Genomic DNA, 27,091 nt, shown 5'->3' on the forward strand with positions numbered 1-27,091 from the left:
CCCAGTCGGGCTTTGCCCTTGACAATGCAGTAGGGTACTCCCATCTTACGGCATAGGGCAGGGAGGAAGACCACCAGCTGGAAGATACAAGGATAAAGTTAGGCCCTGATCTCTAAGACATACATATCTGCTCAGGAGGCAATGACCACAATTGCTCAGGGTTAAAAAGCTCGAATTTACTCTTCACAGAAGAATCAGGTGAAGAAATTCAAACATCATTGCAATCTCTAAATATTTCATGTGATTTACAACATGTTTACTTCAGTCTCATGACCCCACAATGTCCATTATAAATGGACTGGCCAAAAGGTAGAAATGGAGATTTCCTGATTACATTCACAAACTTTCATTCAACAAGGATGGTTTATTATCTAAGCCTTTTTAAAGGCAACCCAGCAGTCTAAGGATATGTGGAAGTTAGTTCCATTCCATATGAATTTATCTTGCATCTCTTTATGATGACTAGATGTTTGTACATATTTACCTTAGCATGTGAAGGTTATGTATTTTTACAATATCTCCCCACCTTTTCTCAAGGGAGATCATCATTCACTTGGCAGTTTTCACTGTCAGACTGACTGTTTGCAGGATCAGTCAAGGGTCTGCTTTATGCCCAAATTATTGGTCGACGTAGATAACTGCATAGCTACAAACTGCACCAAAACCAAGAAGTGCCACAATGATGTACATACCTCAATAGGATCCACATCATGAGCGATCACCACCAGCTGGGCATTTCTGTTCTCCACCAGAGTTGTCACTATGTTGACACCTACAAAAATATTAACACTTGTCAGATAGTCTTATGTTAAGTAGGACAAGTACCCCTATAAAACTGTCAATGCTCAGGGTTAAAAAGCTTGTGTTTAGATCCACACATTTTTTTCAGGTGAAGAAATTCAGACATCATTGCACAGACAAACCAGAACAGAGGGAACTGAACCTGCAGCCACATAACACCCACCTGCTCTGATGACTGGGGGTCAGCATCAGCCATCTATTCACAGCAGATGATTTTTTAGCTATAGCCTCAGTGTGTGCATAAGCGATCTTGGTGGAAGAATGTAATCACAGCTCTCAGATAGCAAATATTACTTAAATCATTAGTACAGCACCAACACAAAATTCACAAACTAATGTCTGCAGCTTTCTTTTCTTAAACAGGACCTGGCAGATTTGAAGACTGAGGTCTTCCAATCAGATTCTCAAAAGAGAACACAGAGGAAGAATGGCAAAACTATTCTGTTTTACTGCTCAGGGTTAAAAAGCTCTGAAGACCACACAGTGACAATGCAGGTTAAGAAATTCAACTTGCATCATTGCCAGAAAAGGAACACGATTCCTAAAAACAGGGTGGCAGAAACTTACGGGTTGGGTTGTGTGAAAGCAAGGCTGGTGCAGGTCTTTCTGTGCACCAATCAGCCCAGTCTGGCTTTGCCCTTGACAATGCAGTAGGGTACTCCCATCTTACGCACAGGGCAGGGAGGAAGACCACCAGTTGGAAAATACAAAGATAATAAAAGGTAGGCCCTGCTCTCTAAGACATACATACCTGCTAAGGAGGCAATGACCACAATGGTTTAGGATTAAAAAGCTCGCATTTACCCTTCACAGTAGAATCAGGTGAAGAAATTCAAACATCATTGCAATCTCTAAATATTTCATGTGATTTACAACATGTTTACTTCAGTCTCATGAAGAAATTGAAATTGGCCTCACCCTAAAACGGATGTGCCAAAAGGTAGAAGTGGTGAAGATTCTTGCTGATTACATCCACAAACTTTTATGCAATGAGGATAGTTTATTATCTAAGCCTTTTTAAAGGCAACCCAGCATAAATTCTATAAGGTTTGGACACTTTGGCTGGACCATCACACCACCTGACTTAGATCGCAGGCTCTTGAATTTATGATGAGCAGCCACCCTCCCCCTTTTTGCTTATTCATTTGTGTTGTTCCTAATTTGGCTTTATAGCATTTTTTCCCTCAGTTTATCCATACTACTGTAGGTTTCGAGTACACCCATTTTACCTGTATTGTTTTGTTTCTATGTTTTTGTTGATACGTTTACTTATGCTTATTTATATTTTCTTTTTCTATGTATAATGATAGTTTTATTTCATCATTGACTGTTACATGTATGTTCTGAAAAATTCTAATAAAAATGTATTAAAATAAAAAAGGCAACCCAGCAGTCCAAGGTTATGTAGAAGTTAGTTCCTCTCCACATGAATTTATCTTGCATCTCTTTATGATGACCATGTTTGTACCCATTTACCTTAAAATCTGAAGGTTATGTATTTTTACAATATCTCCCCACCTTTTCTCAAGGGAAATCATCATTTACTTGGCAGTTTTCACTGTGAGATTGTTTGCAGGATCAGTCAAGGGTCTGCTTTATGCCCAAATTATTGGTCAATGTAGATAACTGCATAGCTACAAACTGCACCAAAACCAAGAAGTGCCACAATGGATGTACATACTTCAATAGGATCCACATCATGGGCGATCACCACCAGCTGGGCTTTCTTGTTCGCCACCAGAGTTGTCACTGTGTTGACACCTACAAAAATATTAACACTTGTCAGATGTCCTTCTTAACAAAAGACTAAGTACCCCTATAAAACAGTCAATGCTCAGGGTTAAAAAGCTCGTGTTTAGATCCACACATTTTTTTCAGGTGAAGAAATTCAGACATCATTGCATAGACAAACCAGAACAGAGGGCACTGAACCTGCAGCAACATAACACCCACCTGCTCTGATGACTGGGGGTCTCTTGCTAGGGACATCTGGTTTACCAGCAGTTCTCTGCTCTGCATGGGCCAGCAAACATTTCTTCTTCTCTTGCTTGGTCTCTGGCCTGTATTTGTGTGCCAGTTTAAAGAGCTGAGTGGCTGTAGGAAAAAAAAAAATTAGCATCTATTCACAACAGATGATTTCTTAGCTATAGCCTCAGTCTGTGCATCAGCGATCTTGGTGGAAGAGTGTAATCACAGCTCTCAGATAGCAAATATTGCTTACATCATTTGCACAGCACCAACACAAAACTCACAAACCAATGTCAAGAGGAAGAATAGCAAAACTCTTTGCTTACATGAACTAAATCAGTGACATGTTGCAGCCAAGAGATAAGCAAGAAAGTGGAAAGTAGTCAACAATAGACCCAATCTTATGTCTAGAAAACATATACTAAGATCAGAGCTGCCTATGCCTCAAGGTACCAGCATGCCACTAGATAAAGAGAAGTCAGCACTCCTTGCCTGTATATCAGTATGTTTTCACCTTCAGATCTGCACAACTGTCAGGAAGCCGTCATTTTAGAAATAGACTGGCAATTTCTGAGCACATGATCTTTTAGATAACTCATCTGGTGTCTAATGGATTTCTATAAATTTAGCCGCTGGTCTAATCCTCATGTGCCTTTTCTACAGCCCTTATTCTGTGTACGAAGGTTCCCAACATTTCTGTCCCACAGCACCACAAAACCATATCCCATGTGCAGCCCTAGTCACCTGTCAGTCGAGAGCCCGGGTGAACTGGTTGATTGCAGGAGGGACCTTCAGGCGTTTGTACAGGATGGATAGCGGAGGCTGGAGCCTGATGTAGCAAGGCTCCATAATGTACCTAAAATACAAGTGGGTGGAAATAGAAAATAAAAACCTCCTGAGCACTAATAAGCCTGAGTGTGGCTGAGGGGAAAAAAAAAAAAAAAAAAAAAAGTACAAAATAAAGCCTTACCTAGTCACATCGGCATCCTCCAGTGTCCTGCCAACCTCTTGCTGCATCCTCTTTGTTGATCTGTCCTCCCTCCGGACAGTTTTTAAATGTATTTAATTTATTATTTTGACATGATTGTTTCAAACTTTTTTATACTCATACTATTATACTGTAAAATAAATTTTCATGAAAGACAATGTACCACTTTTTAGACATATAAATCCAGACAGAAATGAACCTCCCTGGAGGTTAATGCAATCATTTTAAATCTATTACATAAAACACATCCATTTTTTTTTTTTTTTTTTTTACAATTGGCATCACATCCAACAGTGTAAAATACAGCTGTATATTATACAAGGATTGTTATTTGTCTTGACAAAAAAATAAGTCCTAGCAAAGAAAGAATCAAACCCTGTAATTAGTTTGTAAAATTTTATCTGCCCTGTCTCTTCAGAGTCAGGTACTAACTTCTAGGCGTAAATTAGATTAAACCAACTTCAGTGATTATGCTGTTAAACCTCTTGAAGGATTATTAGCCAATTATAAGCAATCTACCTGACTCTGAAGAGACAGGGCAGCTTTTACCTTTGACAGGTTTCTGGACAAAAATTACATTCTATATAACAACGGCTCTGTGTTCACCTCTCTTGCATGCTTAGTCTGTGGATTTGTAGTTGCTAAAAAAAAAAAAAAAAACACAGCTTATTTTATTTATTTTCTGCCGCTTTAAACGCATGTTGGACCTGTCACCGCCTTTTAACATTTAAAAAGTCCTCCAGCAATATCGATTAATTTGTGGAGATGGATTGCTAGATTAACCAGTGTTCCAAATTCTTTTGCAATAAAAAGGTGCTTACTTCTGTGAACACCCCATCATGTAGTCTGTTTATTTTGGCATTTATGGTACTCCTAACAGAAAATTGATTTGGGAAGCTATTTAGGGTCATTCTGGTGTTAAAAATTAAACTCACTGCTTTGTAGAAAAACTGGTAAATGTACAATGTTGATTGCCACGTTGTGTATCTGAGAAAAAAAGTTATTGGTATTACCTTCCTAAGTATTTGACATTTCACTTTAAGCAAGAACTATGTCAACCCTTACAATTACCTTCTGTCACAAGTATGAATGTAGAATTACAGACTAGCTTCTCAAAAGAAACCAGTACTGTAAAAATGTGGAGGACGTGGCAGACTTTTTCCAAATGAAAATTACCTCTCCTAGAAGTCAAATTACAATTAAAAGTATTTTACTACATAAACATCTGTTGATGTTTTAGAAATTCATATTCATCCTGTTGTTGTGAACCACCTCAAGAATATGAAAAGCCATAGCAGTCTATCATTGGACTACACAGGTATTAGCTTTTAATGCTGAAAAACTAGGCAGGAGACAGTACAGTCCACAAAATGTTGTATTGTCAGAAGAAGCAGAATTGTAAAAATACATTCAGTACTTAATGGGTCTTTAAAACATACGCAACAATGCAAAGAGTGTATATATTGCATGTGCTTTTTTTTTTTTTTTTTATTTTGCTCAGTCAATATGAGCTATACCATTGCAGCACAGCCTCCACACTTTTTATGGATTCTTCAAATAAACCGCGGACAATGAACTTTGAGGAAGTTACTTTAATATGTACAGAACAAAAGTGTAATGCCCAGTACATTTAACCAAGTTTGGTGGCCAGTTCCTTGGCCTTTGCCTTCTCCAGCTTGGCAATTCTGGCCACAGACTTGGGTCCCAGGATTCCTCCGCCCCAGTGACGACGGATCTTCAGAAAAAGGAGAAAATTTAAAATCAGACATACAGGATTCCAAATAAAACCAATACAATAACCTAATGAAGTTTTTCCTTCAAGGTTTTTGACACCACAGGGTACAGACAAACCTGTCATTTACTGCCATGTCCTAGTTATATTTATATTTGTTCTAGTAGACATGGTGACTGGGACTAGAAGTGGGAAATGCAAAATTTAAAACAGAAGAGGGTAAATCTCAAGTTGTGATCAACAGGTCTGCAGGTGGTATGCCTTTGGCGGATTTGTTGCAGATATTCTAACTTACTGGTCGGTCCACGTAACAGAATAAATCGATCTGGTAGACCTCGACAAGCTTAAAACCTGAAAGGGGCCCTCACCTTTCCAAAACAGGTTTTAGGTAGACCAAGCAGTGATGTGGGCCACAGTCATAAATCCAAAGGAAATGCTGTGGTAATTCTGCCAGCCAGGTATTTTTAAATGAGGCCTGGTGTTCCCCTTTACTTTAGAGGCAAGAACTTCCTCAACCCTCCTACCCAAACACTAAGCACCTTACCCTGAATAAATAAAGCAGATACTTTTAAAAAATTGGTCATGTTGCCACAGGCAGCAGTTTTACAGGCTGCCAATATTAGGATAACCCACTTCCAATTTTATTTTATAATACTCCAAAACGATGTTCAGGAGATCACTTTCAGTATGAAATTCTGCCATATTCCCTATACCCCCAAATTGAGTTTTATTGAAGACACAAAAATTTTAAATAATTCCCAAACGTCATATTAGCCAAGCACCATTTAACACCTGTAGCAGTTTCGTTGGTCTTAACCACAGACACAACCTCTCCAATGTAAGTAAATTGGAGGATTTGGGATCTTTTTGCAAATGGACGGTTTGCAAAACCAACATGTTGCTTTTGGCTGCAGCTGTTGTGGTCCAAATATCAGCACCACAGCCAGTGTTGCATGGAGATCTTGTTGCCTGCTGTTTGGTTTGCCTTTCCCAGCCACACAGTTTGCTATGTGCCTGGGAACTGTCAACCATAGCTCCAAAATGCTAAACCTAGCATTTATACAATTCAAGTCTAGATTCAACACCCCATACACTCTTCCATTTCCAGAAAGGCCACTGTGACTAAACACATAAAGGTCAGTCATTAAAGACACTCTGTATTCCCTTGTAAAAGAGTTGCAGGCAGCCACAACATAAAGCTAAAATATAATTGTATAGCTAAAAAGTGAACACTGATCCGATTAGATTCAAAACATTTCTGGAACTAAAAGATTTCCCTATATCAAGATTCCTAGGGAAAAAGCCATCAAATGACTAAAAACGGGACAAGGAAAATGATTTTATAATTCCAGCAAGAGGAGTGTGCATAGTATTTATGATCTGACAAGCACACATGGTGCTTAAGCGCAATTCTCACCTCATCATGTCTGTCATTGTAGTTGGTCTTCACTGCTTCCACCAGCTTGGAAAGTGCTCCCTTGTCCTCACTGTGAAAGAAATATAAAGTTAGTGATGTTCAATTTTAGACTGTAAAAGTACAGCACTAATTTTTGACTGCTCAGGGTTTAAAAAGCTCTGAAGACCACACGGTGATATTTCAGGTGAAAAAATTCAACTTGCATCATTGCCAGAAAAGGAACAAGATTCCTAAAAACGAGATTGGCAGAAACTTACGGGTTGACTTGTGTGAAAGCAAGGCTGGTGCAGGTCTTTCTGTGCACCAATCGTCCCAGTCGGGCTTTGCCCTTGACAATGCAGTAGGGTACTCCCATCTTACGGCATAGGGCAGGGAGGAAGACCACCAGCTGGAAGATACAAGGATAAAGTTAGGCCCTGATCTCTAAGACATACATATCTGCTCAGGAGGCAATGACCACAATTGCTCAGGGTTAAAAAGCTCGAATTTACTCTTCACAGAAGAATCAGGTGAAGAAATTCAAACATCATTGCAATCTCTAAATATTTCATGTGATTTACAACATGTTTACTTCAGTCTCATGACCCCACAATGTCCATTATAAATGGACTGGCCAAAAGGTAGAAATGGAGATTTCCTGATTACATTCACAAACTTTCATTCAACAAGGATGGTTTATTATCTAAGCCTTTTTAAAGGCAACCCAGCAGTCTAAGGATATGTGGAAGTTAGTTCCATTCCATATGAATTTATCTTGCATCTCTTTATGATGACTAGATGTTTGTACATATTTACCTTAGCATGTGAAGGTTATGTATTTTTACAATATCTCCCCACCTTTTCTCAAGGGAGATCATCATTCACTTGGCAGTTTTCACTGTCAGACTGACTGTTTGCAGGATCAGTCAAGGGTCTGCTTTATGCCCAAATTATTGGTCAGTGTAGATAACTGCATAGCTACAAACTGCACCAAAACCAAGAAGTGCCATAATGATGTACATACTTCAATAGGATCCACATCATGAGCGATCACCACCAGCTGGGCTTTCTTGTTCTCCACTAGAGTTGTCACTGTGTTGACACCTACAAAAATATTAACACTTGTCAGATAGTCTTTTGTTAAAAAGGACAAGTACCCCTATAAAACAGTCAATGCTCAGGGTTAAAAAGCTCGTGTTTAGATCCACATAATTTTTTCAGGTGAAGAAATTCAGACATCATTGCACAGACAAACCAGAACATAGGGCACTGAACCTGCAGCCACATAACACCCACCTGCTCTGATGACTGGGGGCCTCTTGGTAGGGACATCTGGTTTACCAGCAGCTTTCTGCTCTGCACGAGCCAGCAACCTTTTCTTCTTCTCTTGCTTGGTCTCTGGCCTGTATTTGTGTGCCAGTTTAAAAAGCTGTGTGGCTGTAGAAATAAAATAAAAAAAAAAAAATCAGCATCCATTCACAACAGATGATTTCTTAGCTATAGCCTCAGTCTGTGCATCAGTGATCTTGGTGGAAGAGTGTAATCACAGCTCTCAGATAGCAAATATTGCTTACATCATTTGCACAGCACCAACACAAAATTCACAAACCAATGTCTGTCTTTTTTTTTTTTTTTTTTAATAGGTCCTGACAGGTTTGTGCTTAGCCTTCCAATCAGATTCCCAAAAGAGAAAACGAGGAAGAATGGCAAAATTTCTCTGCTTACATAAAGCATAGTTCTCTCCAGGTTTTTAGCCGGTTGCTCCGCCCGACTCCTTTTAATACCCCGCCAAGCTCTCATCCTCGGATCTCAATGAGGCTGCTCTGTGCCATCTGTGCTCTGTGTCATCCGTTCAGAGGATTGCTGCTGGGATGAGAGGTGAGCACACACAGTTCAGCCTTCATGTGCCTTCTCATAGCACGAGCTCGGATTTCTGCCTGTGAAATGTATCCACCTCTAGCTCTGCGTGTGAATTCTGCATCCGCACAGCTCTGTGTGTACAAACCTCCATATCTCCTAATATGTATGTCACAATGACCTGTATATTTCAGGGTGTAGAGGGGGCTCTCAGATACTAGTTATTACAATTTCAGCCCCCCAGCTTTAAAGAATTTCAAGATATGGGGGTCACAAATGTAAAGTAATGAAAATTGAACTTTGAGTTGCATTACAGAGGAAAGTGCAACTACCGTGTTTCCCCGATTTTAGGACATCCCCATTAAGTAAGGCACCCCCGATTTTTAAAAAAATAATTAAAATAAGACACTCACCCGTTTATAAGACAGCTCCAGATATCTGATCCTGCGTGTGTGTCCTTTATGCTGGCTGCAGCGTGTGGGTCTTTAATGCTGGCTGCAGCGTGTGTGTCTTTGTTTGAGGTAAGATGCAGACAGATATGTGTAACAGAGCAGGCAGCACATTTTGCTAGGTAGAGATTTATGTTCTCATAATGTCATAATAATTACATTTTAAAAAGGTTTAGCCACAAGTGTCCCCCACTTGCACTTAGTTTCAGTTTTCTATTCCTCCACGTGTACCTTGAAAATTTTAAGTTAATACAACCAACGGTTTAGGAGATCTGAAGGTTTGAACACAGTGAGTTGTTAGGCTGCAGAATATGACAAGCAGCTTTTACACTCACATTGCTATCACACTGCGCTGCCGATGACATTACACACTACAGATACACGTACACACACAGTGTTTTTTTTATAGAATATGGGCAGTGATGAGAGGGGGTCACTGGCTGTCTTGTCCCCATCTGATATCACATGCATGATGCTATTAAAACATCGCCACATTTTTAACATTATATTAAAGAGTGACTTTCTCTGTTATGTAATGGAAAAATGTGCGGGTTTTTTTTTGTTTTTTTTGTTTTTACACTTTTGTGGAGAGAACCTCTCCCCTTCAGTCTTTACTTCCATTTCGGTAAAGACTGAAAAGGAAATCCACAGCCTCCTGGGATATTTGTGTCACATATACCAAGAGGCTCTGCACTGCTCCTTGTGTGCATGCACCTTCAGAAGATTTCCTATAATGTAAAAAAAAAAGTGCTCAATCTCATGCATGAGCAGTGCAAGGCAGCATTGGACGTACAAGTGAGCATTAGAGAAAAGGTGGAAGCTGAGCCAGCATGGGCCCACGGGGCTAATTTTGTAAAAGAATCAAGTGAAAAAAAAATGTTTCACAAAAGTTCACTTTAAGAGAAGTTAGGCTGAATTCACACCGGCAGTAAGGTTACATTTGTCCATTCCTCATGCCAGGAACCACTGCTGCTTAAAAAACTAGCTCTGAAAAAGCCCAGAACTTACCACCTGTTACCAATCCTAGGGGCCCAGCACTTATGGCCTGTTACAAATCCTAGGTGCCTAGAAGTTGCCAGAAGTCACTCAGAAGGGGTAAATGTACTTTGCTGCTAATAGGAGCTAAGCCTAACTTGTTACACCACATTCATTATACTATTACACTACTACAAAGGAATACACTCCCAAAACACTAGTAAGTTGGGTCACAATACAGGGCATAGGACAGTTGTGGCAAAATACATAGAATAGAAAAATTGGACATACTAACGGGGCAGGCATTACAAAGTTCTAACAAATAATTGGGAGAAGGTAGAACACTGCAACAATAGGAGGTTACTGGATACACATGGCATAAACAACTGGGTGCACCAAATTTGCTGTGTTTTGCCACACCCCCTTTTTTTTTTACCACCGGGCTACAGCTTCCTACCACCCAGCTGAAAAACATTTCTGGGGAGAACACTGAAGTAAATCAGTGACATTATGTTGCAGCCAAGAGATAAGCAAGAAAGTGGAAAGTAGTCAACAATAGACCCAATCTTATGTCTAGAAAACATATACTAAGATCAGAGCTGCCTATGCCTCAAGGTACCAGCATGCCACTAGATAAAGAGAAGTCAGCGCTCCTTGCCTGTATATCAGTATGTTTTCACCTTCAGATCTGCACAACTGTCCGGAAGCCGTCATTTTAGAAATAGACTGGCAATTTCTGAGCACATGATCTTTTAAATAACTCATCTGGTGTCTAAAAAATTTTTTTTTAATAAATTATTCAGCCGCTGGTCTAATCCCCATGTGCCTTTTCTACAGCTCTTATTCTGTGTACTAAGGTTCCCATTATTTCTGTCCCACACAGCCAGAAAACCATATCCCATGTGCAGCCTTATTCACCTGTCTGCCGGTCCAGAGCCTGGGTGAACTGGTTGATTGCAGGAGGGACCTTCAGGCGTTTGTACAGGATGGATCGCTGACGCTGCAGCCTGATGTAGCGAGGCCATTTCACGAAGCGGGTAAGATCTCTTTTGGGCTGGATGTCTTGGCCTGCAGCAAGTAAAAGTTGTGAGAATAGTGTGGATGTACCAATATACCATCTACAGAACCATATAAGAGTACAGATAGCTGATGCTTCATATCAAGGAGCTGAATACTTCACTATAGAACCAGAGCCATACAAGGTGACACACCGATGATGCTCAGTGGGCTGCAAATGACAAAATATTAGGTGGCCCCTGATAATTTTTTTTTTTACAAGCCAGAGCCACTGACTGTCCTCTACAAGTGCATTAGATTATAAAGACATTCACTCACCAATGCCAAAGTTCTTGGGCCTCTTCTCAAAGAGAGGGTTCACCACCTTCTTGGCTTCAGCCTTTTTGACCACAGAAGGGGCCGGAGCCACCTTCTTCCCCTTGGCCTTCTTTCCTTTAGGCTGGCAGAGAGAAATGCAAAACTTAGAACAATGACAACAAAATAACCTAAGGGGAGCAAAACCCCAAAGACGCATCAGTGATCTTGGTGGTTGTGTGTAATCAGGGATCAGATAGCAAATATTGGGTCATCATCTGCGTCTAGAGACACAAAGGGCCAAAACCTAACTAGCATGGTAATATTTAATAATACATTCATACACCAGGAGGCAAAAAGAGCCATCACACATAGTAACAACATGCTGTCTACATAAACAGGTAAATGTCACAGGGCAGGGTGTTTTTTTAGCTGGAAGTGCTCAGGACAGTCAAAAATTCACACAACGCAAAGCACACATTTATATGAGAAGGCTTCAATATATTCCATCACACAGCAACAGTCAGCACACATGAGGGATTACTGGGAGATACAGGAGAAGAATAAAGAAACAGCCCAGCGTATAGAGGTCAACACAGAATGAATACACGCTGCATGCAGAGGGGACAGATCTAGGCAGCACACACCTAGCAGACAAGGCCGGAACCATACACATCCATAATTAGCGGCACTTTCCAACGCCGTCTCTCCCTCATAACCCCAGCAGTGTGAAGGAGATAACCATAGAACACAGCCGCCTAACACTGAGCTCTAGCCCAGGCAGGATTACGACGGATGGAAGCAGATAGAGGAGGCCACAAAACAGCACAACACTCACCATGGCGGACGATGGAGAGAAAGGAAGTACAAAGAATTGTGGGAAATTTAAGTATCCTGGGCCGGATGACGTGGGTTCTCACTCACATCACCGGGAGGAGCGCCATCTAGCGGTGGATGACTTAAAAAACAGCGCTACATCCGTGCTATGTTATGCTTACGACACCATCAGGGCGCCATCAGGTGGCAGAAAGGAAGAGCAGCAGCTTAAGCGTAATGCTAAAGCAAGCAATTTCCATAAAACAGCGCTCAGCCCTCCTCCTCTGAGTCTTTCTTTCTGCTCTGTTCCGCCTGTTCCGGTGACTATCATCAATTTGCGCGGAGTTTCCTGTGTGATTTCTACTCCGGTCAGGGATAAGAAAATAAAAACAGGTCGGTGACTGGGTCCGGCATGGGTGCACAAAATATGGGTTTTATATTGTGGAATACTGTATGGATCATTTTTAATTTTTTGCATGCAAATTAATAAAAATCATATAAGATGCTTTGTCTAGGTGGCCCTCGGTCAGTAGGTTAGTTTTTTCCCCTCATCAGGGGTCGAAGAAAATGCCCCAGTTCTAGTGATCAAGTAAAAAATTGCCCCAGTGTTGGTACATACAGTGTGATCAGTGGCAACTCCTACATAGGACCCTGGGACTTTAATAAATATTATTGAGATAGTCTTTCAGCATTCAGGACTGTTGGGGGCGGGGTTTATTTGTGTAGTGATGTCATAACGCTCCTCTCTGCTCCTTCAGTGACATCATGTCTCAGCAGCGGGCTTTACCCCAGAGTAAGGAGACTTTGCTGCAATCCTACAACAAGCGGCTGAAGGATGATATAAAATCCATAATGGACAATTTCACTGAGATCATTAAAACTGCACGGGTGAGTGTTTACCCATCTCAGTGTATGCATGTAAATCCCAACATCCAGGCAGATAAACAAAAATATGCAGGTATGTGTGAAATAAAAAATAATATATGGTAAGTTTTCAATGACATGTATTTAATATATTGTCTTCACTGTAAGGTCTGTGAAGATGTGGAATTGGCTCCCTCAGGAAGTAGTTTCAGCAACTACAAAAGATTGCTTTAAGAAAAAGCTGGATGTTTTTCTAGAAGCACAGAATATAACTGGGTATTAAAGCTTTAAAGTAAAAAAAACTGTGACTGTTATTCCAGGGAACATCTGATTGCCTCATGGAATCAGGAAGGAATTTTTCTCCCCCGTTGGAGCAAATTGTACCCGGGTTTTTTAACTTTTTTATACCCTGTGTTGCTGTCAGTGAGCCAGGAAGAGCACCTAGCAGCAATAAAAACCTGAGCTAAGCTATTTTAAAGGTTGTAGGTATTATAATTGGTCTTTGAAATAAATGCAAAGTTTATATGTGTTTTTTTTATTTTTTTATTTTTACAGATTGAAGAAGAACATCAGGTCTCACGCTCAACTCAAGGAGAGCAGGATAACTATGAGATGCATGTCAGAGCAGCTAACATAGTAAGTATGGCAGCTAGGAAAAGTGTTGGAAGTGTATTCCAGTGCTGATATTGTAGGGTGCTCACCTTATATAATGGCCTATAAAGTACCCACCATGCCAGTGTAATCACATTCTAAGGCCATCATTCTCCATTGTGTTCTTTAGTATCCTTGAACCCAGTTTCCTGGAAGAAGGCAGCTGTGCAGAGAACACATGTTCCCCTTACATAGCCGTTTGCACAACACTTTTTTCTTATTTAAACAAGGGGAGGTGGGTTCTGCCAGAATGGTATTCACAACCAATTTCCTAATGCGGTGTAATCAGTCATCACCAGGACATATTTTGCAATTAACTCCACCTTCACATATGTAGGTTGTGTCCTGGCAGTGTGATTGGGCTCCCAGTGTGGATACCACAAAACATAATCCAATGGCAGGACCCCCAACATATTTGGAATCATACGTTTACATTAAAAAAATTCCCTTATTCTGTGTTTTTGGTAGATGCACTAGTGACTGTTCTTGTTTTGTAGGTGCGAGCAGGTGAATCTCTCATGAGGCTGGTCTCTGATTTGAAGCAATACCTCATTCTGAATGATTTCCCCTCTGTGAATGAGGGCATCAATCAGAGGAACCAACAGCTTCGAGCTCTCCAGGAGGAGTGCGACAAAAAGCTCATTACTCTGCGGGACGAGATTGCCATCGACCTTTATGAGCTGGAAGAGGAATTTTACTCGTCCAGGTATAAATAGGGGCCTGGGTGCAGCTCGGATGGAAAAAGGCATCTTGCAAGAAGCATGCCCTTGTCAGCCATCTTGGACTATGTAGTTTACATTGGTGGCTGGTGTGACGGCAGACACATGTGCCTTATTGAATTGGGTTAAAACAGTGTTTTGGGTTATATATCTGACTTATGAACCCTGTAGAATCAGTGTATTTTTCTATATGAAGGCACCATTTTGTATTCTATAGTAGATTATGAGCATCACACAAATCCACAATAGTCTGGTCTTAGTCTGGGTAGAAATTACACTTTAAAGTAGAACTGTGACCTCCAATTAACATACCAAACATGCTGTAGCACTTCTTTATAAAAACATCTGCACTTTCAGTTTTGCCTCACAAATACCTGTTCAGTCTGCAGGGGAAGTAGCCCAGATGTAGCTTCCTTCGGCAACCATATTGCACTGTTCCTGAATTCAGAGAAAAGTTATCACTCTCATGTAGGATGTGCCTGCTTTTATTACAGTGAAATGATAAGAAGTTTCAGGTGGCCTGGCTATCTGCTTTGTCACTGCTGTCTACATCTGTGCTGACAGCACTTCTTCTGTTACTGAAACCCTCCCATAGTGACCTGCATTGTCTTGTAGGAGAGTTTGCGAGACACAAATGAGGATTTGTGATTTGTTTAAACTTGTGACATGTTTGTCATACTATGACACCTGGTTGTACATCAACATAAACTTTTTAGACTTTACTATAATTTTTTTTGTTGGGAGGGTCGGGGACATTTATTCTGTCTCAATACCATTCTGAATCCTAATTACAGTGATGTACTTATTATGTATTTGAGGATTGTGTATACAGAATTATTTTTTTCTCTGTGACCTGTCAAATGATTTAAGGCCTGTTTTTAAAGTTTAAAATGACATTTTCCACTATATTCTTGCAGGAACTATTGTTTCTGCTTCCCCAGGGTGTTTTTCCCCTCTTTTTGTACCCACAAAGTTATAATCGCTTTAAATGTATTTTGTGGACAAACATTCATTACATTTTATTTTCAGCAACCTTTTCCTTTGGGTGGTTTAATGCTTTTATACTTTTTAAGTTATGTTTTATTGACTTTTTTTCCCATTTTTAACATTTTGCATTGAAACATTTCTGTACCTGTGGCTTCCAATAAACATATAATTATTTAGTTTATATTATAATAGAAAAGAGTTTATATTATAATATAAAGAAAAATAAAGCTATTTCTGTTAACCTCCCTAAGTGCTTCTAATTTGCCTAACTTATCTTAAGGTGGCCACATACAGCCATTTCTGCTCTTCTACAATACCTCAAAAGTTATTTCCATGTCTCTGAACAACTCTAAGAACACCATGCCAATCATTGTTTTCTGAGTTAGTTTGGTGCTGGAAACTGTATAGACTGACTATATTTTTGGCAGTTTAATTCTTAAAATAAAAAACAACCTCTACATGTTCAATGTATGATGTGATACAGACTACAACTTCAAAACTTCCCTACACTATACAGTCCTATGGCACTTCATGACAGATCGATATGTGACAGGTGGTACTGCCTGTAAGCGTAGCACACTGGGAAATGTTAGAAGCTTAGACCTGTGTAATAAAATGTATGTTATATTATTTAGGTACAACACAAACGCCTATCGTTGGACATGACAATTCTGTGTTTAGCAAAATACTTTATGGTTTTCAATCTTGCATCTAGCAAAAAAAAATCTAGCAGAAATTATTAACCTCACAGTCAGAAGTTGTGATTGTTTTTAATAAATAAAGACAAGCCTTGTATTTGTATAACATCTTCCTAGCAACCATTGGCATCTTCTCCCAGCACAGGGTGTAAACTGGTGACATGAGTGACAGTGCTCCCATATGACCAGCTTCGATTCCATGTAGTTATGGCATATAGGGGATTCGTTATCTTAGTCCTCAAGTAAATTAATTCTTGCTGCTGTTTTCTTAACCCTTTACACCTGTCTTACTTTTCTCTCCACTCTCCTTTCGCTGGACACTCTCTGCTTTACCTGTTGGCCTTTGTGTTGTAAGCTACAGTGTGTGTGAGCCGAAAGATCTCCCATTGTGTGAAGCGTACTGGAACCACGACAGCCTTGACTCCTCGCCTCCGGATTTCTCTACGCCGTTGGTATCAACTGAGACCACTGCTAGCAATAATCAAATTCACGCATCTCCTCGCCTTAATGGTGGAGGCATGGTGGAACACAGCTGAATTCTTGTTGACCAGTTCTACATCCACATTCATCATCTGCTAACAAATAGATGGCCACTAAGGATTTACATCTTCCCCTACCATTCAACAATGTTACATAGGTATTGATGTTCTTTAACTGCTTGTAATTAGGCAGGTGTAATATTTGTTGATTAAGGTGGTTTGAGGGTTGGGACAGCCCTGATAGATACCTTCCATGTCCTGCATGTATTCTGACTGAATCTCCCATACCTTCTCTCCACTGTATCTGGTCAAACAAAGGGCCTCACCACACTTATTGTTGCAACCTCCTTCCCCCAAATGGTAGTGGAGTATCTTGTATGGCTGCGGATAGAAGCAACAGACAGTTAGTCCACTAATTTATTGGGCAGACCTTGAGACTTTGTATTCCAACAGGGAGGGCCAAAGCCTCGTATAATCATTTCAAAATAAGCTTCCTGGTCGTGCTACCCCTACAGAGGATAGGTCGAACTTTTATGTTGAGCCAGCACAATATGTCACTATACTTATTACATATGAGGGTTCTTGGTGCAGCTTATAGACTGTCATCAGAAATGGTACATATGGATCATTCTATTTGGGTTTGCAGAAATCTTTACCCCTTGGCATACTCTTATTCCATAAGCAGTTTGACCTGCAAGATGATCCATTGCTTTCCCCTGCATTGTTTTGGCCTTGTACATTTTATTTTTTATGAGAACAAATATATGATTACAAATTATTTTCAGTTGATTTCAAGCAGAAAAAGTATACTGTACCACAATGTTCACCTACCCTTCACCTCCAAGCTCTGCACTAAATATACCACCCTCCACAATTCTGTGCTTACTGGGGTCTGAAGAGCTGCAGTTCAGTGTTTTACATTTCCACACCACAGGTCCTTGGTTTCACACACTACCCCCCCCCCCCCCCCCTCCCCCCCAGCTCAGTGAAGGAAAGTACACTTAACCTTCAAATCACTAGTTTCAGTTTGGGGTGTAATGAAGTGCCAAAGGTATCTTTACACAAGCTGCTAGTTTTTGTCAATCAGCACCAGCAATTCCTAAAGCTTGTTTAGTTACACCCACCATTCCCATTGGGTCGTATATTTACCATCTCCATACTGGAACTTCTTTTAAGGCTACAATAGTCTAGCTTGGAACTTGTTGAAAGCTTTGTAAATAATTTCTAAAAGGTTTCCGATCATGTCTGTTGAAGCTGCTATTTATTAAGTTGGTGGGGTGATTGGCCCTTTCTGTTATTTGTAGCGCACAGTCTTTATTTACCACTACCTAGAAGAGAGACACTTCATCCTTCTGGGATGTTGGAAACTGCAGTTCAGTGACTAGGCAATACAGATACTTTTAGTGTGTATAAATCTATGGGGAAGGGAAAGAGTTGGTCAGTATTTTCATAGTTTTCAGGGAATAGGCAGTAAAAGAAATCTAACAGCTGATTCTTCTGTGAGTTTGTTTTTGTGATTGGTGTGTCCTGAAGAAAAATTGGGTTACATGTGAAAATGTAAACCTTTCATTTCAAGAGCTCTGGGTAAACTGCACTAAGTTTTTATATTTGGTTACCATGTAGACAAATAACGCTGCTGCTCGCCAGTCAAGTTTTTGTTTTGTTCTGTATATATTGTAGACTGCACAATAAAGAAAAAATGTTTTTGTTTGTATTTGAATCTAAATATGTACAGTTTGTAATACTGCTAGGTGCAGATATACAACCTATATGTCTGCTGATGGTGCATTATATAGAGCCAAATACTGTATATGTGTATGGGGTATGTAATATGTGGGGGTATTAAATGTAACCTTTATGTGTTTACAACATTGGTACTTTACAATTAACATTTGGTGCCAATAGATGTACAACCTACACCTATCCACAATATACATAATATCAAAAAGCTGGTATTTGTAATTAAGCAATTTATCTTGCATTGCCCTGGTAGCGCGAGCAGAACTTATTAGGGAACTTTCACACTATTTCCAAACAAATGCCTCCCCTGATTGTGACCCATATGTAGTATGGGAAGCACTCAAAACTGTGATTTAAGGTATCCCTAATAAACACAGCACCAGACTTAAAAATGATAAGAAGGCAGAGATTATAACATATAACACAGATATCCCAGCTGGATTCCACCTTTAAGGCAACTTTGGATAAGCAGATTGGGGGAGAATTGACAGCACTTAGGTTGAGACTCTTCGTGGTTACACAGGCAAAGGCCAGGGCTAAATTTACCAGATGTAGGCACACATTTTATGAATATGGGAACAAAAGCGGTAGGTTACTAGCCCAGGCCCAGCAGTAGATAGTAGACAAGGTGGGCAAGAAACAATTCAAAATGGAGCAGATAGCGGAAGCTTTCTGTTACTTTTATTGTAACCTCTACAATCTTCCTCATATGGCAAACCAAGATAGCATTGGGGACAGCTGGTATGCCCTAACTAAAGCAAGAGGATAGAGAATCCTTGGAGGCCTCCGTTACTGAGGAGGAACTGCAACAAACAATATGGTTGACCCCCATCGGTCAGAACACCTGGGCCAGATGGCTTCACACTCCCTTACTATAAAATGTTCTATGACACCCTAGCGCCACACTTCCTGAAGGCCATTATTAGCCTAACAGAAGGTGGGACTCTCCCACAAGACACACTGCAAGCGCATATCTCTCTCATACCCAAGGAGGGCAAGGACCCCCTGGCATGTGCAAGCTACAGACTCATCTCCCTTCGTAATAAGAATCTCAAACTACAAAAATTCTAGTCCTCAGGTTACAGCCATTATTGCATAAAATAATACATTTAGACCAAGCTGGGTTCATGCCATCGAGGGAGGCCAGGGATAACACAATCAGAGTCATTAACTGGATACATGAAGCAACCCTTAATGGGTCCCCTACAATATTACCCTCTACAGATGCTGGGAAAGCATTCAATAAGGTGGACTGGCTCTGTAGATCAGGTCGCCAACCTTTTTGGTTCCACGGACCACTAAAATCACCGTCCCTGATCGTGCATGCATGGGGAGCCGGGTGTCAGTCAAAAGGGGAGAAACCTCCCGCATATTGACATCATTGTGATGTAGCCCCGCCCACTCTCTCATCGCAGATCTAAGCCTGCAATAGGAGAGTAAGCGGGTTATGACCAGGGACACAGCCCACCCACTTTCCTAAGCATGAGACTTGTACGGGGGACGTGGTCCCGTGGCTCTGGCCAAAGCTGCGGACCCCAAAATGTTCTTTTAAATAATGTTTAAAAAAAAATCATTTATATCAACCAACTACTTCCATTGTAATGTTTGTCCAAATTATTGACAACAGTTTTTATCTCCTAAATTAACAAAGCTGTGCATCCCACAGCTAACATTTCAATCATTACATATCTTTAATAGTATCCATTGGTAACGCACTTCACAGCACATTTGTCTGCTTCCTTGGACCATACAACCATAAACACTAAATTGCTTGATAAATCATTGATTATAAATTCTTACATAGCATGTAGGATATACTCCACATGACATAGAATACTTGGAAGTAATGAAAGGCATATAACAAAGCTGGTAACGGCTGCTCATTCACCCTCACCGCAGAGATGATCACCTGCCCCTTAAGATGCCAGCAACCAGTTTGCAAAGAGGTTCCCTTCAGATGTATCAGCCAAACAGCATGTTTGAAACAAGCAGTGAGTTTTACGAGGGACCCTCTTTGCAAACTGATAAGGGGCAGGTGGTTCTATATGTCATGTGGAGTATATCCTACATGCTATGTAAGAATATATAATCAATGTTAGCTGTGAGATGAACAGTTTTTGTCAATTTTGGAGATCAAAACCATGTTAACAATATTATGGACAAACATTACAATAGAAGTAGTTGCTTGATATGTGAATTTATTGTTTGTATGTTTTAATATTGATGTTGTAATAAAATATTCACTTTTAATTAGTGTATGTTGTGGTATTTTTCTAAAAAAGCCTCAACTTGATGCTGGTATCACTACTGGAGATCAGAGATGGTCTATTTATTCCATATGATGCTTGAAATGTATTTGGACATCATTTGTCTTGCAGCTTTGTTATAATTAATATAGTTAAAAAATTACAATTTAACCATTGGCAACCTTAATGATGGCTGAGGGTGCAAAAAAGCTTGCATTATGTCTGCCAATCTGACCCTCTACGTACCCATTGAGCATCTGGAATGTGGGTTAGGCTGTTTGAAAAAGGGGTCATGGCAAATCTTTCTCCTAATTTGAAGAGCCAGGATTTGTTTCTTCATTTCTAAAGGAGCTACGGTTGACTCTGAGTAATGCCTAATCAGAAATGTCTCTGCAGAGGAAAGTATTAGGCTGGGTCTACATGGACGTTTTGTAAAAAGGCATGTAAACGTTCCTACTGCTTTTATAAGCGTTTTTATGCACTTTTTTTAACGTTTTAAAACTTTTTTTAAAAGCTGAAAAACATCTATGCCGCGTTTTTCCGCGTTTTCCCGCGATTATACAAGCGTTTTAGCACTTGGTAGAAGTGATTTCTGCAAGTACAGGAAGTACATACATCCCTGCATACATGTGATAATGTGATCATGCAAGAGTACAGTGACAAATGTAACAGTATACACAGAATAGAGTGAAAAGAGTGCAAAGTTAGGGAGGACAAATCACTAACGCAGGCGAGTAACGAGCGGTAAAGCTAACAGTGACACTTTGACCGCCCCCCCCCAAACCACCTTCCCATGCTTGACCGGATCGGCGCTCCGATAGTTAAGTCTGAGAGTCCACGTGCGGCACAGAAAGGGGGACCGGAAGTGGTTGCACATGGTCGGTGTTGAGGGCTGGAAGTGCTTATTCTTGGTGTTAGAGTCTCCTTTTATCGTCCAGTTTATGCCCCACGAACGGCTGTGTGTGTGGGTGATGATTGTCCTTATACGTTTATAGAAGGGAGCTGAGATCTGTGTCATCCTCATCTATTATATGGTATGATGTTCCCCATAGTTTGGTGTGTGTGTTCTTCTATATCTCTGTAGGAGAGGGCTGAGATCTCTGTTATCCGCATCCACTGTATGATATGATCTTTCTAATAGGTCGATGTGTGTAAATATATCAGTAAGAGCGTGTGTAATCTGGGCACCCCTCATCAATCATATGTTACATTAGTGTTATCCATTGCAGAAAGAATAATTTGCATATTGGGGTTTGTTGGTTACCTAACTGATCAAAGGCTCCCCCACTGCCTCCACTTTCCCTCCCTTGTTCTTTTAGACTGTAACTATACCATCACTGTTGGGCAAATTGCTCTGCATCATTCCAGTTGTCTGTCTGTTTGTTGTCAGTCTGCAGATTGCCTCGGATTGGGCAGGAATCAGTCTCGAATCCCACAACTGTCCCGCAGGATCATGCCAGATCTCTTCTTCTATTGTATCATCCTGTATGACTAATATATATTCCTCCGTCAGACCCTTACTACTGTTGTATACGTTGTTATTCCTACATTTTATTTTATGTCTCCTGTCATTAATTACAGGATTGTTATTACCATATGATAATATCTTCTTGATTTACAGATGGCAAAGGCTTCATTGGCCAGTAAGGACTCCTACCTTCAAAGCCTTGGCAGAAAGATTTGTGCACTGGAAAGTACAGAGCCTCGTAAACGCAAAATAGGTAAGATTCAACCTATCATTTGTGAGTTCATAGTGCCTCTTCCATTGTGAACAGCCACCTGCGGTGTAGAAGTTAGAACGAAGTTTCTACAATACAACCATTCTATTACTGACAATTTTAAGTAGAAATGCTAATAAAACTATTGTGAATAAATACACCCATGGTTATTTTAAAAACATTAATTTTAAAGAACAAAAAATAAAATTACATGGGTTCTGTTTGTTTATTTTTTTTTATTTTCACAGAATAAACAATATTTTGAGCATTTCTGTTGGACACTACTATATGGCACTAATGTGTCCTAATGTAAAATATTCAGTAACAACTGCTCATTATATCTCAGATGGCAAACGTGTGTTACACCTTTTTGACACATCTAGTGGTGTGTCCCTAGTATAAACAGAGTTTTCTTTTCTAATGATTTTAGGGGTAAAAACATCGGGGTTTATACTCAAGTATATGTCAGATGGGGATAATTGCACAGCAAATATATTCCCTAGGAGGTAACTGGTGTCCAGGGAGTCATTTTCTGAATCCCCTAAAAGGATGAAAAATGGCTGCTTGATGTGCACTGCCTGCCTACTTGCATAAGGGAGGAATGTAAATGAAAGTAACAACGTCACCTTGCCTTTTCAGGTGAGGGAACCCTTTTCAAAGATACTTTCTCTTTAGTAACAATCACTTTATAAGGGATAATGTCGCATATTTTCTGAAAATGGCATTTGTTAGCTTGGAAAACTGTTGCTAATATCCTGTAGTTCTTAACTGAGATGATTATTCTACAGTGAGGATGAATTTTCTAGTTTTAATAGTCAGAAACCCTCATTGTGTTGCTATTTGTGAATCCAAAAGTCACAAAAATTACAGCTCTGGGGTTTTAATGGTATCTCTCTTGTATTCATACACATGTTCCCCTTGTAGATACCTCCCTGAGTTCCTTTTCCACAATGGATATTTTAAAGAAACGGCTGCATGAGAAGATTGAGGAGTCACGTCGACAGGTGAGTTACATATAAGTTAGTTAAGGTCTCTGCAGGTACTAGATTTGTGTCACCAGAAAATTTACCAAAAATTTAGTGTTGGTACGAGTGTCCCAATGACATTGTTTAACAATCTGTTACACTGGAGTAAATGACTGACTGCTAACAAGTGTGACCATTGTAAAGTTGCTGTACAGACCTTTTTTTTAAATGGGTTCTTATGTGGAAAATTACAGGATTTACTTCAATCCATTGGTTTCAGATTTCCTGCCTCTTTTGGGTAAGTTTATACTAAAGCAAGCACAGAGCAATCTGCTATTGCAGGACCTTAACATGATTTGTGGATGGCATGGGGTAGTATTATTACCCCTGAATTGGGACAATGGCCACACAGGGAAAAATCTACACAATGGGAGAAAAGTTGAAGAGAGGTTTAATGTCTTCTGCACTTCATCCAAATTAAAGTTAAATAATGTAAGCAATTTGGATTTAATGTAGTACACATGGTATGGTTGCTGCAGCCCATCACAAGGCAAGGTAACAAACTACTGTTTAATGCATTACAAAATGTAGAATATGCACCAATCTAGGTGCATCGGGCATCCCATTCAGTTGAATAGCCTACTTTAGCACAACACACATTAATGCAATATGGCACTGCAGATATCTAAAGCCATTCACGACTATCAAAACACTGCGAACAGCTGTGAGTTTCAGTAAAATATGCATTATAAAGAGTTGTAAAAATTGCTATTTATGTAAAACATATATTTAGGCAATGGTGGTAAAATAAGAAATAATGTGAAAATTTAGTCCTTCAACTGAAACCCATTTACTGCACGGATTTTTGAAACCCATTATCTGAATGGGTTTCAAAAACTGAACTGAAACCCATTTACTACATTTGAGTTTTTTTTTTTTTTTACCATTCCTTTGTATTTTGTGATAAAAACATTTTTGAGAACAGTATTACGAGTTAGTATAGGGAACAGGTTTAAAGTGAATATGTGACTAGTATATGGACACCTATTACATGTATTTCCTAAGCTGGTAATGAACATTAGCGAAAACCACTGGAGCTGCAGGTATTGTGGGGAAATTCACCCTCAAATTTCAAAGCAGAAGCATTGATGTCCCTGTCTAAGCCAGCTAAGGTCACCATGCTTCTCCTACCATAGCAACTGTTCTGTGTATGCATTAGAGATACGAAGGCTGTAAGAAGTGGATTCTGAGCTCGGTGTTTGTTTTAAAGCTCATTTAGGGCTTGTAAAATATTTTCACTTTGCATACCCTTGCCAGAGATTCACTTTAAAAAAGCTTATTTTTTTGTATACTGAAATTAGTTTGCAATAGGATAAGTGCACCCTTCAGTACAGCTCATGTGACTCATAGGGCCTTTCTTACCACAAGCTGAAATAGTGAAATTTTTGTATGATAGTGTTCTCATTCCGGTAGGATAAAAATTATGAGGCTAGGTATTCCTTTTACAGTCCCTAATGAGTTATGGAAGGTTCAAGTCAAGTAGCACTTTTTCCTGCTAAACAGAACTATCTAATCATATTTCACTTATCTTTAATCTTTCTTTCTATCTTTAATGCTAAATAGAACTTTAAAACTTTTGTTTTTATCCTCAGTTTCCCAACAAATCACTTTCAGCTGAGGAAACTGAAAAAATACACCAGAGGAGGAAACATGAAAGAGAAAGGAAGAAGAAAAAAAAGAAGGGGATGAAACTTAAAGCTTCACAGGAAACGCAAGAGGATGAAACTGCTAACGTGGAACAGAATGTAAAAGAAGCTGTGGAAGATACACATGAGGTGCCACTAGTTTTCAACAAAGTGGAAGTCCATGATGAACCTCTCAATAAAATCATAAAGAAAAAAGAAAAAAAAGAAAGGGTAAAAGGAAACATAACACCCATGACTGGAAAAAACTACAAACAGCTACTAAGTCGCCTAGAGGCACGAAAGAGTAAGCTTGAAGAACTAAGGGCCAAAGACCAAGAAAAAGCCAAGGAGTTTGAATCTAAAATTAAATGGACTAATGTGTTGTACAAAGCTGAAGGACTGAAGATTAAAGACGATGAAGGAATGTTAAAAACTGCCTTAAAGCGCAAGGAAAAGCAGCGGGAACAGAGGAAGAAGCGCTGGGACAAGCGACTGCAGCAGACGACAGAGAAAATGCAACAGCGTCAGGATAAAAGAAAACGCAACATTAAAAAGAAGAAAATGGCCAAGATAGAAAAGAAGAAGAACAGAGCTCGCAAGAAAGGGCGCGTTATGCCCGAGGACTTGGCCAAATCTAATATTAAATAATATTGATTTTGTAATTACAAGGGTTTTATATGATATTTTGTGTGTAAATAGTTCATACTTTGGAGTTTACATGTGACAGAATAACAAGACCCCAAAAGTTGAATGGTAACTTTTTTTAAAAATTTATATATATATCAAACCCTGCTTTAAAAATAAATTACAAAAAGAATTGTGTTGGAGAATAGCTGCCTTTTATTTGTTCTGTTAACATTGGAAGAAGTTGGAATGTGAAACCTAAAGGAAACAGTGTGACATATAATTACGATCAGATATCAGTTGTTAGAATGTGCCACACAATATATTTTCGTTTTTTAAATTTAGCAATTCTTTTATGACAGTGTGAGATTTTGTGTCATTTTAAAACAGTGGAAGAATTCCATTTTGTTCTTGTCCATTGAGGCACACAGGGTATCTTCTACTTTCAGGTCAGATTGGACACCGTAAAAGCAAAAAACTGTAAGCTCTCCGTGTGCCACAAAAGCACGGAGACCAGCGGTGACCCTACTGGGGGGGCGCACCGCCCAGAGCCACGGACCATGTCCCTCACAGTCTTAGGGCGGTGGGCGGCTTGTATCTCTGGACAGGTTCTGGCATCATGACGTCACTCTGGGGGAAGTTTCTACCACTTTCAGTGATACAGGACTCCGGACCACGAGACGCAAAAGTTTGGGGACCACTACTCTAAAGGATAAATTAGGGTCCAGCTCTGGAAATAGCCTGTGGAGCACATCTGGTGTGTGATAACACCGAAACAAAATCTTGTACAAATTTTCCTTATACAGGGTGCAAATAGAGCTTTTATTTGCTGCTTCCCAAATATCAGTTCATTCCTCCCTGTCAAGAGTCTGGCCCAAAATAGCTTCCCAGGTGCTCATCTAAGCAAATTTACCAGTAGTCACCCGTGTTGACACATGGAGTAGGCGATAAATGGAGGAGATAAGACCCTTGGCATAAGGACCAGCTGCATCCTCTCGAAGGAAGTCATTTGAGTAAATCTGGGCAATTGTTGAAGAGAGAGAACATGATGCCCGATCTGCAGGTATGCAAAAAAGAATGTGGAAGGTCAAGTTTCTCCTGTAATTCCGGGAAGGAGAGCAATCTCCTTTCCCCCGGATGCAAATTTTCTTTGGATATGAAAAGCCCTCTTTCTCGCCATGGTTGCCACATGGATCTGGTTAGACTATCAGGTATCAGGGGTGTGTGTATAATAGAGGTAAGTACAGAGGCAGGAGCGGAAAGACCATACTTTAAATTTGTAGGCTCTCTCTCTGTTAACAACATGGAGGAGCTCCATAACATCTCATTGGGATGTAGAGGGGCGAGCCAGGCCTCTTCCAACTCCCGGCAAATACTGGAGCAGAATAGTTTAGTCCATGAGGGCAAATAACGGAGGTGAGT

The 27,091-nt window shown here is 40.0% G+C and overlaps 4 protein-coding genes, 1 long non-coding RNA gene and 11 other non-coding genes across 19 annotated transcripts in view; 2 read left to right on the plus strand and 14 right to left on the minus strand.

Moving 5' to 3' along the window:
- Positions 1 to 1,498, minus strand: LOC140343662 (uncharacterized). The gene is made up of 3 exons (XR_011923388.1): positions 965 to 1,498; positions 693 to 772; positions 1 to 77 (listed from the first exon to the last, which is right to left on the minus strand). It is a non-coding gene; the product is annotated as an uncharacterized lncRNA (long non-coding RNA).
- The window catches only part of LOC140343661 (large ribosomal subunit protein eL8-like), an 8,923-nt gene extending 3,740 nt beyond the window's left edge, over positions 1 to 5,183 (minus strand). The window contains 4 exon segments of the mRNA XM_072430453.1: positions 2,483 to 2,562; positions 2,755 to 2,920; positions 3,514 to 3,625; positions 3,740 to 5,183. Of these exon segments, the coding sequence (XP_072286554.1) occupies positions 2,483 to 2,562; positions 2,755 to 2,920; positions 3,514 to 3,625; positions 3,740 to 3,786 (405 nt within the window). The 5' untranslated portion in view covers positions 3,787 to 5,183.
- LOC140344668 (small nucleolar RNA SNORD36) lies at positions 151 to 224 on the minus strand. Its single transcript, XR_011923632.1, has one exon. It is a non-coding gene; the product is annotated as a small nucleolar RNA SNORD36 (small nucleolar RNA).
- On the minus strand, positions 841 to 915 carry LOC140344672 (small nucleolar RNA SNORD36). The gene has a single exon (XR_011923636.1). It is a non-coding gene; the product is annotated as a small nucleolar RNA SNORD36 (small nucleolar RNA).
- LOC140344676 (small nucleolar RNA SNORD36) lies at positions 1,250 to 1,325 on the minus strand. The gene has a single exon (XR_011923640.1). It is a non-coding gene; the product is annotated as a small nucleolar RNA SNORD36 (small nucleolar RNA).
- LOC140344674 (small nucleolar RNA SNORD36) lies at positions 1,576 to 1,649 on the minus strand. Its single transcript, XR_011923638.1, has one exon. It is a non-coding gene; the product is annotated as a small nucleolar RNA SNORD36 (small nucleolar RNA).
- Positions 2,631 to 2,705, minus strand: LOC140344671 (small nucleolar RNA SNORD36). Its single transcript, XR_011923635.1, has one exon. It is a non-coding gene; the product is annotated as a small nucleolar RNA SNORD36 (small nucleolar RNA).
- On the minus strand, positions 2,962 to 3,032 carry LOC140344693 (small nucleolar RNA SNORD24). Its single transcript, XR_011923653.1, has one exon. It is a non-coding gene; the product is annotated as a small nucleolar RNA SNORD24 (small nucleolar RNA).
- A 151-nt stretch (positions 5,184 to 5,334) lies between the features above and the next one.
- LOC140343658 (large ribosomal subunit protein eL8) lies at positions 5,335 to 12,334 on the minus strand. The gene is made up of 8 exons (XM_072430448.1): positions 12,316 to 12,334; positions 11,502 to 11,622; positions 11,085 to 11,234; positions 8,182 to 8,322; positions 7,910 to 7,989; positions 7,164 to 7,294; positions 6,907 to 6,976; positions 5,335 to 5,492 (listed from the first exon to the last, which is right to left on the minus strand). The coding sequence occupies exons 1-8, from the start codon at positions 12,316 to 12,318 to the stop codon at positions 5,388 to 5,390; spliced, it is 801 nt and encodes a 266-aa protein (XP_072286549.1). The 5' UTR covers positions 12,319 to 12,334; the 3' UTR covers positions 5,335 to 5,387.
- On the minus strand, positions 7,043 to 7,119 carry LOC140344675 (small nucleolar RNA SNORD36). Its single transcript, XR_011923639.1, has one exon. It is a non-coding gene; the product is annotated as a small nucleolar RNA SNORD36 (small nucleolar RNA).
- Positions 7,368 to 7,441, minus strand: LOC140344669 (small nucleolar RNA SNORD36). Its single transcript, XR_011923633.1, has one exon. It is a non-coding gene; the product is annotated as a small nucleolar RNA SNORD36 (small nucleolar RNA).
- Positions 8,058 to 8,132, minus strand: LOC140344670 (small nucleolar RNA SNORD36). The gene has a single exon (XR_011923634.1). It is a non-coding gene; the product is annotated as a small nucleolar RNA SNORD36 (small nucleolar RNA).
- LOC140344694 (small nucleolar RNA SNORD24) lies at positions 8,399 to 8,469 on the minus strand. The gene has a single exon (XR_011923654.1). It is a non-coding gene; the product is annotated as a small nucleolar RNA SNORD24 (small nucleolar RNA).
- LOC140344695 (small nucleolar RNA SNORD24) lies at positions 11,693 to 11,760 on the minus strand. The gene has a single exon (XR_011923655.1). It is a non-coding gene; the product is annotated as a small nucleolar RNA SNORD24 (small nucleolar RNA).
- Positions 12,335 to 12,533: 199 nt separating the features above from the next.
- On the plus strand, positions 12,534 to 18,405 carry MED22 (mediator complex subunit 22). 4 transcript variants are annotated; one of them, XM_072430449.1, is made up of 5 exons: positions 12,534 to 12,686; positions 13,052 to 13,181; positions 13,713 to 13,793; positions 14,306 to 14,514; positions 16,568 to 18,405. In XM_072430449.1, exons 2-5 carry the CDS (start codon positions 13,059 to 13,061, stop codon positions 16,746 to 16,748), a joined length of 594 nt encoding a protein of 197 aa, XP_072286550.1. In that variant the 5' UTR covers positions 12,534 to 12,686; positions 13,052 to 13,058; the 3' UTR covers positions 16,749 to 18,405. The 4 variants fall into 4 exon arrangements, with proteins under 4 accessions (XP_072286550.1, XP_072286551.1, XP_072286552.1 ...); XM_072430450.1 differs by having other exon boundaries at positions 16,574 to 18,405; XM_072430451.1 differs by lacking the exon at positions 16,568 to 18,405 and having other exon boundaries at positions 12,535 to 12,686; positions 14,306 to 15,760.
- A 4,856-nt stretch (positions 18,406 to 23,261) lies between these two features.
- Positions 23,262 to 25,875, plus strand: SURF6 (surfeit 6). Its single transcript, XM_072430675.1, has 2 exons — positions 23,262 to 23,399; positions 25,013 to 25,875. The coding sequence occupies exons 1-2, from the start codon at positions 23,346 to 23,348 to the stop codon at positions 25,691 to 25,693; spliced, it is 735 nt and encodes a 244-aa protein (XP_072286776.1). The 5' UTR covers positions 23,262 to 23,345; the 3' UTR covers positions 25,694 to 25,875.
- The last annotated feature ends 1,216 nt before the right edge of the window (positions 25,876 to 27,091 follow it).

This window comes from Pyxicephalus adspersus, chromosome Z, assembly GCF_032062135.1.
Source record: "Pyxicephalus adspersus chromosome Z, UCB_Pads_2.0, whole genome shotgun sequence".
NCBI classification, from domain to species: domain Eukaryota; kingdom Metazoa; phylum Chordata; class Amphibia; order Anura; family Pyxicephalidae; genus Pyxicephalus; species Pyxicephalus adspersus.